General features: G+C 49.3%; 1 protein-coding gene across 1 annotated transcript in view; it reads left to right on the forward strand.

Annotated features, from left to right (window-relative positions):
• The first annotated feature begins 2,118 nt into the window (after positions 1–2,118).
• The window catches only part of LOC138503289 (trophoblast glycoprotein-like), a 36,550-nt gene continuing 25,780 nt past the window's right edge, over positions 2,119–12,888 (forward strand). The window contains exon 1 of the mRNA XM_069622893.1: positions 2,119–3,615. Coding sequence (XP_069478994.1) covers positions 3,344–3,615 — 272 coding nt within the window. The 5' untranslated portion in view covers positions 2,119–3,343. The remainder of the gene's footprint in view (positions 3,616–12,888) is intronic.

The raw sequence follows: 12,888 nt of genomic DNA on the forward strand, positions 1-12,888 counted from the left end.
GCACTGATGCTGGCCATGTCCCCACACTGTTCCACTCAGCCTGCATGACATTGCTGCAAATTCTCCACTGTAATAACCATCAGGGTGGGTTGCCAACAACAGAACAGTCAGCAGCCAGCAGCCCCAACACAGGGACAAGGTCAGTGACGATGCCAGTATGGAAGAGGAGTTCCGGTCATGATTGACCACCTCTACATGACAATCCTGCTGCAGTGTTAGATAGGGAAGCTCAGCAGATTAGTAATGGTTTTGCCTGCATGTGTCCATCAATTTACCGTAGGAGGGAAGCATGCCTGTCCTTTTCTATGGCTAGGTGGCTAACACGTTCCACTTGCCGCTGATAGAAGCAGGGCAAAATGGTAACGATGATGAGTTTTAAAGAAACACTTAAACATTTAGTATATTTCAAGACACAAATAATATTTATTTATTTAGTTACCTTTACGTTTGTATAGCGCACTAAGCCCTCAGGTATCAAGGCGCTTTTTCTTGACCAATCATTCGGAAAAAGGGAGAAAAAAGAACCACACAACACATAGCAGTAGGGAAGGATCAGGCGGAAGAAAGGTTCAAAGTGTATGCAAACAGCAGAGTTTTCAGCAATTTCCGGAAGGCCCAATGGGAGCATTCCGCTTGCAAGGTTGGCGGGAGTAGGTTGCAGCGTTTACCTGAGATGGTTCGGATATATCTGTAAATCGCACAGTGCAGATAAAGAATATAGGGCGAAAACCCTCTTTTTTTGTGGACGGGGGGCCTGACTCGAGAGGGAGAGTACGAATTCAAACAAAAGGAGCAGAGTACAGGCCACCCCTCCCTTTAAGGCACAGGTAGTGGTAGAAAACCTACGGGAGCTGTTTAAACTAGCCGTATGGGATCACACTTAGAAAGTGGGAGAATACAGATAAAAAAAGATTTATTTGAAATTGAAAAACATAGTAAAATCACAAAGGGGCGAGTGAACACCTTTGTCTTGCAATATACAGGTATGTGAACTCACTATATAGTCGGTAAGACATGACAGTGTGATGCCATATGGCTAGTTTAAATAGCTCCTAGCCTCCTGTAGGTATTCTACCACTACCTGTGCGTTGAAGGGAGGGGTAGCTTGTACTCGGCTCATTTTGTTTGAAATTGCACAGCGGATCCATCCTCCTGAACTAACTGGTGGGGGTTGTAGCTTTAATCGCAAATACATGTACATTGCGGAGCAGCCTTGGGCAGGGAGCTGCCCACCCCAACGTGTAGCAGGCGTGAGAGCAAAGGTTTGGGCCATGGCACTCATTTTGTTGCAGACGAAGCGCTGCCCAGGCCTGGAGTAGATTCATAGTGAGTGAGCCACTGAAGAGGCGCCCTCGCTGCCTCCCTCAGCCCTGTGGAGACTGGGTATGTATGATGCGGGAAGCTTGTTTTGGCTCGGCGGAGGGTGCTTTCTCTGGAAAGCTGGGGCTGGGAAACCGCTGCGCCCTACGGAAAGCCGAGCTGGACGTCAGGTTGTGATACGCTATGTGCTATATGTGCCTAGAGCCATATTTGCCCTCCAGTTCATATCTGCATCATACAAGGGCGGTCATGGGTTGTACAGCCTCATCATTCCGAAGAAAAAGCAGCTCCAGTCATTAACACTGCTCTAGCCCTGTAATCTGCCCTCATTTATTGTGTTTCCTAGCGCCAAGGGGCCGCCTTGGTGGACTATGACGGCGCTTTACAAAAATGCCCTGAATAGATGAATAAATATGTCACAGTTTATCCAGAAATCGTGAGTACTAACCCTGGCTTCCATATTTTGCACCGTGTGATCCTGGTCAAATCCTTCTTCCTCCCTGTGCCCGAGTCCCATTATTCCCCTATAAGGGGCTTTTACCATCCCGCTCACCACTACTGACTAAAGGTTGTTTCCAGTCGTCAAAAAGCCATATCGTGAGGGTTTATCAGGTTTGTATTTTAGGTGCTTCAAAAGAAGCCCAAACAATTGGAATGAATCCAACCCCCAATTTGGTTGCCAAATACCCCCCGTAGTTAAGGGGCCGTCCCTGGCAGACGGGAGGAGCGTTGGGGGAGGGGTGGGGGGCCTGGGCCGGACTCTCCGCGGCTACCCGGCCAGGGTGTTTTAATCTCATTGTGTGTGCGGGATCTTTCAGTCTTCCCAGGAGGAGGAGCAGCGCTGGGTCTGAGGGGCTCGGGGGAGGGGAGGCAGCTGAGGCGCTTTTCTGGCCGGCCAAGGAGCGGGCGCGACCGAAGGACACTTGGGAAATAAGCCGGACTCCCGTTCAGTGCCGGGCGGAGCTCGCGCGCGGCGCCGAATTTCATCCACCAGAGCACCGCACTGGCATCCTCACTGAACATGAAGGCTGGGCGCTGCTAGCGGCGACGCACCAACATTCGCTCCGTCCAGGGCGTCTGCCCTAAAGGGGAGGGGCGGGCCGGCGCAGGGTGAAAGGCGGAGATAGAGCGGCAGAAAGGGGGAGACTGGCAGGGGGATCCCGGAAGCGACAGAGAAAGGGGGAGACTGGCAGGGGGATCCCGGAAGCGACAGCTAGGAGGGCAGAGCAAACCTCGGGGAGCGGCAGGAAGGGTGGGATAGGAAGGGTGTCGGCAAAGGAAGAACAAAGAGTGGGGACCCGCGGAGAAGACGAGAGCAAGGGAGGAAAGGGACGAGTGAAGTCGATGGAAAAGAGGTGGGGTCCCGGCTGCTTTTGGTGAAGTCCTCTCATCTCTGCTGCCCATCCCTTTCTTGAGCCACTCTCCGCCCCGTCCATCCCTTTCGTTTGTCCCCTCTGCACATCACTCTCGTTCAGCCCCTCTTACGCACCCAGCACTTCTCTGAAAGTTACTCTTTCTTTCTCAGGTGAAGCGTCTTGTCTCTGGCTTTCCTTCAGATTCAGCCGCTCTCCCCAGCCTGTTTCCTCTGATACATTGCTCTCCTCTGCCCGCCTCTTCCATTCCCATTATGCCCGCCACCTCTCGATTTACGCCCACTTTCCTCTCTCTCCGCCGCCACCCCCAGCCTTGTCCGCCTTAGTTTGAACGTTCTCCCCCGGCCGCGCCTTGGGGTCGCTCCCTGCAGCGCAGCCACTCTCGGCGGCGCTGCCCGCCTTCACTGTTGGAAGTCACTCTCCTCGCCTCATCCAGGGCCACGCCGCACCCCCCTCCTTCCTCCTGAGCTCTAAGTCACGTTTCTCTATAAATCACCAGTGTGTCCGTATTCTCTGTCCATCGCCTCCAGTCAGCCTCTCCCCCTCTCGTCGTGTGTGTGTCTCTCACTTTCTTTCGCCTGCCCCCTGAGGTTCAGCCGCTCCCCCTTTCCATCTTTCGCAGATTAAGCCACTCTCCTCAGCCGGCAGAGATGCCCCTTCCGTTCCGGGGCCCTTGGCTCCTGTTCGGCGCGCTGCTCAGTTCGTGGCCCCCGCCGTCCCTTGCGGCGTGCCCGGTGCCCTGCGAGTGCTCAGAAGCCGCCCGGACTGTGAAGTGTGTGGGGAAGGACCTGAGCCGGATCCCCTCCGGCCTCCCCGGGTACACCCGCAACCTCTTCATCACTGGAAACCACATCCCCAACCTGGGGACCGCGGACCTCAGGGGCCTCCCGCACCTGGTCACGCTGGGGCTGTCCGCGAATAGGTAAGTACTACTATCCGGGGGGGGGGGCGGTGGCTGGAGTGCTGATAGGGTACTGGGGGGTGGGGTGTGTGCAACGAAAGGTGCCAGTAGCGGGAATGGGCCAGGCAAGAGGCCATACAGGGTCGTGGGAGTTACGAATAGGCATGGAAGGGGCATGCTTCGTGGTGGTATTTGGAATTGGGGTGGGGTGGGGAGGGGGGGGGTCAGAGAAGCTGACGGTATTGTGCGGGCCGGAGATATTTGGGGGGTTTAACTGGGGGGTGGTGTTTTGTCTGGTGGCAATAGAGAGGAGGTCATTCGTGCAAGAGATGCAGCCGGGGTGGTTCCGGGTGGTTGGGAGGTGCGGGGGAAGGGGGGAGGGTGAAAGCCTGTTTGGTTATTGTGAATTGGAGTCGGGTCAGTAAGGCCTCAAAGGGATTGTGAGTTCAGAGGCGTCGGTTCATTTACCTTGGGGCATGCCTCATTCCATTAGGGAGAGGCTAGTTGAATCCTGTATTTTGTTCTCTTTGCATTCTGGGTCTCGTAGTCCTGGACTCGGGACTACAAGTCCCAGAGTGCACTTAACACAAGAGTTGGACTATCATCTCCCGGATGGAATGGGGCCTGTTGGCATGCATGGTTGGGTGCGTCTGTCTGAGATCACAAGGATGATTTCCCCACCCATACACTTGCTTCTTGCAATGTACCGTTGGCCATCATGCGGGTACCTGTATGTTTTTGGTGGGGCGGCCTTTAGATCGCAATGTCTTACCGTCAGACAGTAGTTTTAGGGGATTGCCTCCAGGGTTTTGTCGTGACTGGAGAGGATGGCTCCCATCAGTGCCTCTACTTTCACCAGACAGTTTGGTTAAACCCTTGGTTGGTCATCGGGCAGACCATTGGATTTGGCATGCCATCCTGGTAGAGACCTTGAATTCCATGATACCCCCTTTCACTCTTGCCAGAGATTGGCTGGCAATGGGGCACCCTCAGAAGGTGTTTGAGCCCTGTTAGAAGTAGAGCGGAGATGTAGGGGTGGAGAGTAGATGGAAACCTACAGATAAGATGGATGAGTGGAGAAGATGGAGGGGTAGAGACGAGAAGGAGGAGATAGAGAGGAAATGGATGATTGGAGAAGATATGGAGAAGTAGAGAGCGAGATGGAGGAGAAGGGATAGAGGTAGATAGGAAATTGATGATTAGAGAAGAGATGGAGAAGTAGAGAGGGAGATGGAGGAGAAGAGATGCAGGAGTAGAGAGCAGATTGGGGAGATGGAGGGGTAGATAGGAGATAAATGAGATAGAGGGGAGATTGAGGGTCAGATGGGAGATGGGGAGTAGAGAGGAGATGGAGATTGAGGGGCAGAGGGGAGATTGAAGGGTGGAGAAGAGATGGCGGAGTAGAGAGCAGATTGAGGAGATGGAGGGGTGGAGAGGAGATAAATGAGTAGAGGAGAGATGGGTAGAGGGGAGATTGAGGGTCAGATGGGAGATGGGGAATAGAGAGGAGGTGGAGATTGAGGGGCAGAGGGGAGATTGAAGGGTGGAGAAGTGATGGCACAGAAGAGATAGAGGTAGATAGGAAATGGATGATTAGAGAAGAGATGGAGAAGTAGAGAGGGAGATGGAGGAGAAGAGATGGAGGAGTAGAGAGCAGATTGGGGAGATGGAGGTGTAGAGGAGAGATGGATAGAGGGGAGATTGAGGGTCAGATGGGAGATGGGGAATAAGAGGAGATGAAGATTGAGGGGCAGAGGGGAGATTGAAGGGTGGAGAAGAGATGGCGGAGTAGAAATGGCAGAGTAGAGAGCAGATTGAGGAGATGGAGGGGTAGAGAGGATATAAATGAGTAGTGGAGAGATGAGGAGATGGAGGGGCAGAGAGAAGATGCAGGAGTAGAGAGGAGATAGAGGGGTAGAGAGGGAGATGGCGGAGTAGAGAGGAGATGCAGGAGTAGAGAGCAGATTGAGGAGATGGAGGGGTAGAGAGGAGATACATGAGTAGTGGAGACATGAGGAGGTGGAGGGGCAGTGAGGAGATGCAGGAGTAGAGGAGATAGAGGTGTAGAGAGGGAGATGGCGGAGTAGAGAGGAGATGCAGGAGTAGAGAGCAGATCGAGGAGATGGAGGGGTAGAGAGGAGATTGCGGGGCAGAGAGGAGATGCAGGAGTAGAGAGGATATATATACAGGCCTAGAGGGCCTCTGCTGGCGACCAGGTTGGAGCTGAGTCCATTCACAGCGTTTATTTGGTTGAGGGCATATCAGGGAGTCAGACTCTGCCCATTGTTCTGGCAGATTGAGGGGCCCCTTATGGCAGGGTTAGCAGATGCCCTCGCCACTGGCTAGCCCCGCCTGGCAGAGTTACCAGGTGGCACCCGGGAGCTCACATGGCGCACGTCGCCTTCATTTAACAATATAATGCATTCTGAGCCCCCCCCCCCTTCGTTCACTTTAATTGGACTAAAATATCCGATTATGCAAAAGTGGAAGGAAGGGATTAGGGTAACGGAGAGTCTGTCTTTAGAGGGGGTGGGGGGGGGCGCTCCGAGCTAAATGAGTGAATCAATCACCGACGCGCCTTTGTTGCTGCTTAATGTCCGCGGACCCGGTCGCCGATGTCCGCGGGCGTTCGGCATTGGGCTGGTCACATCTCGTCCTCGCTGGGACAAACACGCCCCACAGTTCACAACGTTCCAGTGTCTGCCAGGGCGTGTGGGCGAGCCAAATGCCACCCCCTGTGACCCAGGCGCACGTGAGAAGTAACGGCCTGGCGGGCATGGCTGAGTCCAGATACGGGCAAGCGCCACGTGCAAGTAAAAAGCCGAGGGCATGATATGCACTGTGTCATGATGCCCTCTGGCCACCCTGCAACAGGGTGGCATGTACAGAGAGCCACATATCGCTCAACTAGTGCGAGAATGCTGAGGTGGCAAACGGGCGCCCCACCCCCGTCAACTAGAAGCCATCCCGCCAGGGCACGCAGAGGCCACCTTTATTGAGAGCGACAAGGGCCAATGTATTTATTTAAATGAACCACGGCTTCAATACCAAGAACAGACTAGTTGGTTAAGTAAAACAAAAACAAAAAAAACAGGTCTGAAAAATACATAGTTCCGTCTCCCTACTAGGTTTCATTACCAGAAGCAGAGTCGCTCCTGACTGGGCTCAGCGCTGTGGTGGGTGACCGACCCCATAACTCTGTGTCCTTTGGCACAACATCTAGCCATCGTGGGGGCGGGGGGAAGGGATATTTAGAGTATCCGGTGATACGTGCCCAAAGATGTCAAGTTGTCCCCTCCGATTAGAGCAATGAAGCCAGGGCCATCTTTAGTTTGAGCTGTTATGTGGCTCATTGGCGCTACCTATACGCTGAAAGTGTTTAATTGGAGTGCAGATAAAAGGGGAAGTGCAGATACGCGGGGGATGGGATGTGAGGCATTGTTTGGTTATTGACCGCCCATGGCAATTCCTATCCACTAGCTGCCTCTGCAGCTAAAGCACACCCTCCTTGGATCTCTATCATTCATTAAGTTCACTCCTGGTGCTGTTTAGGGCATGCCAGTGTTATTGCAACGAGTCTGGTCTGGGAGTCAATGGCCTTCGGGTACTTGACTTATATGCATTATGTATTTCCTCACATCTGTTCTTCGTACTGAAGTACTGTTTAAAATAAGCAGTGGTAGGCGAACCGTTTTGGCCTGTGTATGGGTATTAGGCGTTGGCATCATATGCCCAGGTACTCACACCCATGTCCAGCTGCTGCAATATTTCTGTTATGTAGTACCATTACCTCAGCACCTGGCAAATACCTATCCCATACCTGAAGAAAAGCCAAAAGGGTTGGCTTTGCTAATGCTGGTTTTATTTTTTTGGTCTGGTTCGGCTAGTTTTTTTTTTTTTTTTTATGATTTTACAATACTGAACTTTTTGTGGTGAACTACAAAAGGAAGACATGTCTTTGTTTTCTGTTTTGCAGACTTCTGTTTTGCTATTCATTGTTCGCGTTTAGTAACTTTGCATCAATATGTTTTAGCATTTTTGCAGTTGCTATTTGCCACGTTGTTTTGTCTCCCCCGATGAGTCTGCACCACCACAGTTGCTCTTCTGGCAGTGCGCTGAAGTTTGGTATCATTGGCAGATAGCACTGTCTAAGTGCTGCGGTCGCTGTGCATGTCATGAGTAAATGTCTTATCGTCTCCGTTGGAGGTTGTGTATCGTTGGAGCAGAATCTACAGGTGCTTGACTGTGTTTGTCCTCGTACGTATCTTATTTCGTTTGTTTTCAACAGGTTGAGCCTAGCGCGTAGGATTAAGTTCTGTGCTTGCCTGTTTGGAAATTGCTTTATATAGTTTTGTAGTTCGTTTCTTTTTGCAGTGAAACTTGGTAGGTGAGCGATGAGTTTTAGCGTCGAGGAGTCGTCGATCGTTTTGGCCCAGTCCATGTCTTTTATCTTCTTCAGCACTTTGCATGGATTTGTGATGAGTTCGTCTTCATCTGAGTTGATTGCCTCTAATACTTTTTGATTTTGCCTTTGCCAGTTGGTTATCATGTTACGCGTTTTGTCATTCATTTCTTGTTTAATGATGTTGAACAATTTGTTTTTGCTGTCCATTCTGCATTTACGGTAGAGCATGATTCCATTACAGGTTACGGCACATCCTAGGGATTGTAAACTTAGTTCGCGTCGTATTACTGTCCCAGGAGTCGAATTTGGTAGTTTGAGAACTTTGCGCCAAAAATGAGCTTCTAGTTTGCACCAGACTTTCTGTGGAATCATTGGCATGGCTTCACTGCCGTATATGATGGCAGGTACGACTTTCATCTTGTAGAAGTTTATTATTGGTTTCAGGGAGAATTTTCCAAATTTGCTGTTGATTTTTTTTGCTTGCGCTGTTAGTTTGTTCATTTTTGTGTGTAGTTCCTGCTGCATTGTGGTCTCATGGTGGGAACTGTCCATGTGGGCTCCTGGATATTTAAAGTTTGAGACCACTTCGATTTTGGTTTTGCCCAAATGCCATTGAAAGTTTTCCTTTCTTGGATGGGATTGGAAAATCATGATTTTTGTTTTATTAATATTGATTTCCAGGTGTTTGCTATTGGCGTAGATTAGAAGGGCATCAAGTTTACGCTGCAGGCCAATTTGGGTTTGGTCAAAAATCGTTAGGTCATCAGCATAGAGTAGGTGTCCAATTTGTGTTTTACCTAATGTTGGTGGGAAGACTCGTGTTGGACTTCTCATATTTTGAATATCACCTATGTAAGTGATGAAGAGTGCTGATGCTAGTGGGCAACCTTGTTTGACTCCTCGTGTGGTGTTTATTTCAGATGATAGGTCTCCTTCACGACTGAGTCTGACTCTTATAGATGTTTCCTGGTGCAGAGCTTGAATTGGCTCTAACAGAGCGTGGGGACATTTCCATGCTTCAAGTTTGTTCCACAGGAGAGATCTTTCAACTCTGTCAAAGGCTTGCGAAAAGTCAATATAAGCTGCAAATAGACGGTGCTTCTTTTCTAGGGTTTTTGCTTTTAGTATGCTGCACACTAGTATGTTGCATGTTGTGCCTGTGTGTTTCTTGAACCCCGTTTGCATTTCATCGTTACATTCTGCAGAGGCCGCCCATCTTTGGAATCTCGTCAAAAGTAGTGAGGCGTATACTTTCCCCATGACATCTAGTAGGGCGATAGGTCGGAAGTTTGTTGGATCCGTGAGACTGCCTTTTTTGTAGATTGGTACCACAATTGCTTTGGACCAGGATTGTGGTACTGATCTCGTTTCGTTGCATCGCTTGAAGATGACGCTTAGCAAGGTGGCCCATTCCTCTGGATGATTTTTTAATTCTGCATTACTGATGCCATCTGGGCCTGGCGCACGAGAGTTTTTCAATTTATTGATGATGTCGATGATGTCTTCTTTTTTGTCTAAGTTCAACCATTGTTCACCTGTTAGTTGTTGTGCCTGTGGTTTTGCATTTAGATCGGATTTAAAGACTTTACTGAAGTGACTTTCCCATGTGTGTTGACTGATGTTATTTAAAATTTGATTATCCTGGGATTGTTCAACGTTGTGTATTAAGGACCAGAAGTTCCTGCTATTGTTGTTGATGAGCGCTTTTGTTATTTGTTCAGCGTCCTCTTGATACAATTTGTGTCTGTATGATTTTACCCAGGCTTTGTATTTTGTTTTGATATTTTTCATCTCTGATGTACCGTTTGTGGGCATTTGTTTGGAGACTATTCGAAGAAGTCTTCTATATTCGCATCTTTTATCAGTTAGAACTTTGTTGTATGCATGCCTTGGATTTTTGTTTGTTGCATTTCTTTTTCTTATTGTTGATTGTATATATGGCAGTAGTAAGGGTTGATAGTCGACGCTGAGGCATGTCGCTGAACTGGTAATGGCCTTGTATTTTGCTGTGATTTTGAGAATTTCAGCAGTGCTTAATTTGATTCTGGTGCCTTTTGCGTTTGCCTCAATTTGTATGTTCATTTGACGGTTTTTGTTGGTTTTAAGGTTCCATGCAGTTTCCAGCAGGTTGTGGTCACTTGTTGGAGTGTGCCGGACTTTGAAAAGTTGGAGGCGTTGCAACATGGATTTGGATACATAGATGTAATCGATCGTGGAGGCTGAGGATGCTCTCTGCCAGGTTGCTATTCTGTCTGTTTCCACGAACACTTCATCCAAGTTGTATAGCTCACTCGAGTCGGTGAACTTTCGCCAGATTGTGCCACGGTGTACGGACGCCTTTTGTGATTCCGTTGTGTTCGTGTTAATTGTTTGGGTAATATTTAGATCTCCGCATATCAGGATGTTCTCTATGTCGTGCTCGGTTCTTATTGCGTCAATTGTTGTTTCACAGAGGTTTATGAATTTTTTTGTGGTGATTGCAACTGGGTTCCAATAGAGATTTATTATAGCCATTTTTGAAAAATCTGTCTTGTGATTTGCGTCGCTTTGCCAGGCAATCTCTACTGCTAGAATTGATTGATTTGCAGTTATCGTTTGTACAATGGAGGCTCCAGAACCGTTTCGGCAGGCTATTAGGAGACCTGAAGTTGGACGTCCTTTGGATCCTCTTGCAGCAGGGGATAGAATGATTTGATAACCTTCTGGTTCGGCTAGTTTTCCCGTGAGATTTTTTTGTATAGCGCTTGCTCTGCCGTTATGCCTTTTCAGGAGCACTTTTGTGGGGGCGTAGAGGAGGCTGGGAAGGAGGGCCCAGTCAGAATGCACAGCATACATTTAACAGAATAGGTGCACTTAAAGTGCTGTCCCAAACTTCAAGACAACTTTACTGAGTCCAAGGGTTTACTCAGAGTGACACCCTGTGAGTGGAAATACCTTTCTTTATTCGGCAGGTTTGTGCCTAGGCAGGGGTCTGGGGAGTCTGTTATGGGCAGCCTACCTTGGCATATTTGCCAACTCACCCTAAAAATGAATCCCGTCTTTATCCAGTTCTTGTTTTTTAGCCAACAGCATTTGCATAGAGCCAAGAGGCCACCGAAATGGCAGAAGCCGCCCTACAGAAGAGCCAATGATATTACATTAAATGTACTTGTAGTTTTGCTTTCCCGTTATACGTGTGGGCCTACAATTCCAGAATGCAAACTGCTATGGACTATGCATTCAGGGCTCGCTGACATGGGCCCTTGTGACATGTGGCCAGTGAATAGTAGTGGGCTGCAAATCAGCAAGGTACTGCCACCAATGGAAGCAGCCCACCGCGAACTGCTAGGCCAGGTCCCCTCTGCACACAAACACAAGCAACCCCGGACATGTCTCAGCCTTCTTGGGCCTCATCGGTGCGGTGCAGCGAGCAAGGGACCTACGCCTGGGCAAACCCTCCCTCACAAAGGGAGACAAACTATAACCAAAGTGATGGGTGGAAGGTTTTGATTAAATATGAACCACTGGCACGCACCGCTCTGGGCGACCTTCCACGCCACCAGTGGATGGCAGGATTTTGGTCTTTTTGGAGTTTGGTGGACAACTTGGTTGGAAGTGCACAGTAAATGCTGTTGAAGTGGGCTGCAATTAGGGAGCTGTGGGACCACTGGATACACACAGTGATCCACTGGGACCAGAGCAGCAGAGACCGGACCATAAAACGGTGGCATACATGGGGGTTGGGAGGGGGTCTGTCATCTTTTTTTTAGATGTAATACACAACTATAAGCAGCCACATGTAAAGGCAGAACACCAGCATGTCTGGAAACGATGCGCTGCCCGCTCGCTCCGGACCTGGGACAGGTAGAGATGTGGGCCTTTGAGGATGAACCTGAATATCTCAGATGGCAACGGTGATGGGTGGGGATGGGCTGGGAGAGGGGTCCATGGGTGACATGGTCTACATGTTTTACTTTGGGATTTTGAGAGCTTCCATGCAGGGTCGGACTGGGCCATAACATTTTTTCGTGCACCAATGAAAAAGTGTCCCACAGTTGCAAATGGCAGTTCATTCCTTTTGTGACACTGTTTGAATAGTACCCATGGGGGAGTTTGTGGATAAATGTGATGCAAATTGTGCATTTTAAAGAATATTTATTCAGCAACACTGGTCAGAACAATTAGCCGCATGGTCAAGTAACTCATCAAACTGGCCGACACCAGCATTTTGCGTTTTTGGTTCGGCCACGGGCCTATTGTCCTAAACGCCAGTCCGAGCCTGCTTGCATGTCCGTGTGAGTAGCTCACTACTAAAGCACAGGTCTCTGATACTTGGTAAGATCGAGCGCAGTGACAGGGCCGACTTACCCTTTCCAAGGTCGATAAACCGAGTGCCATACAATGGAATCATAATAATGCCTGTTATTGCAGTGCTTAGAAGTTGGAGTAATCTGGCGCTATATTAGAACACACGTATCTGTGTCCCTTCCCAATTTCCATTGCTAGGCAGGTCATGGAGCGCTGTAAGGCGCTTGGGCCAATCGGTTGTTACTGGGATTCACCCCACCACTGGCATTTTCATGGTCTCCAGGATCTGTGAGTTCTTGCAGGCAGTGTGCTGGTGTTGGTTCACGCAGGGATTGCAGGATGCCAAGAGGCACCCATGGGCAGTCGTCCATATAGTGAATTCATCCTTTTAGCGTTTATCAGACTGCTCGTTGGTTTTGGGGCAACATTGTTTTTTGTCAAGTGATGACTTGGCTTATTATGGCTCCATGTACAGTTGTGTAGATCAACATATTATGACAATTTAATGCATTAAAGACAAGTTGAAAGGTTCATTTTAAATTAAAAGGAATGAGTGCTGTAAAGACGATGGAAAGGAAACATTATGGCATTGAAATGGTAGG

This window comes from Ambystoma mexicanum, chromosome 11, assembly GCF_040938575.1.
Source record: "Ambystoma mexicanum isolate Mex_15411 chromosome 11, UKY_AmexF1_1, whole genome shotgun sequence".
NCBI classification, from domain to species: domain Eukaryota; kingdom Metazoa; phylum Chordata; class Amphibia; order Caudata; family Ambystomatidae; genus Ambystoma; species Ambystoma mexicanum.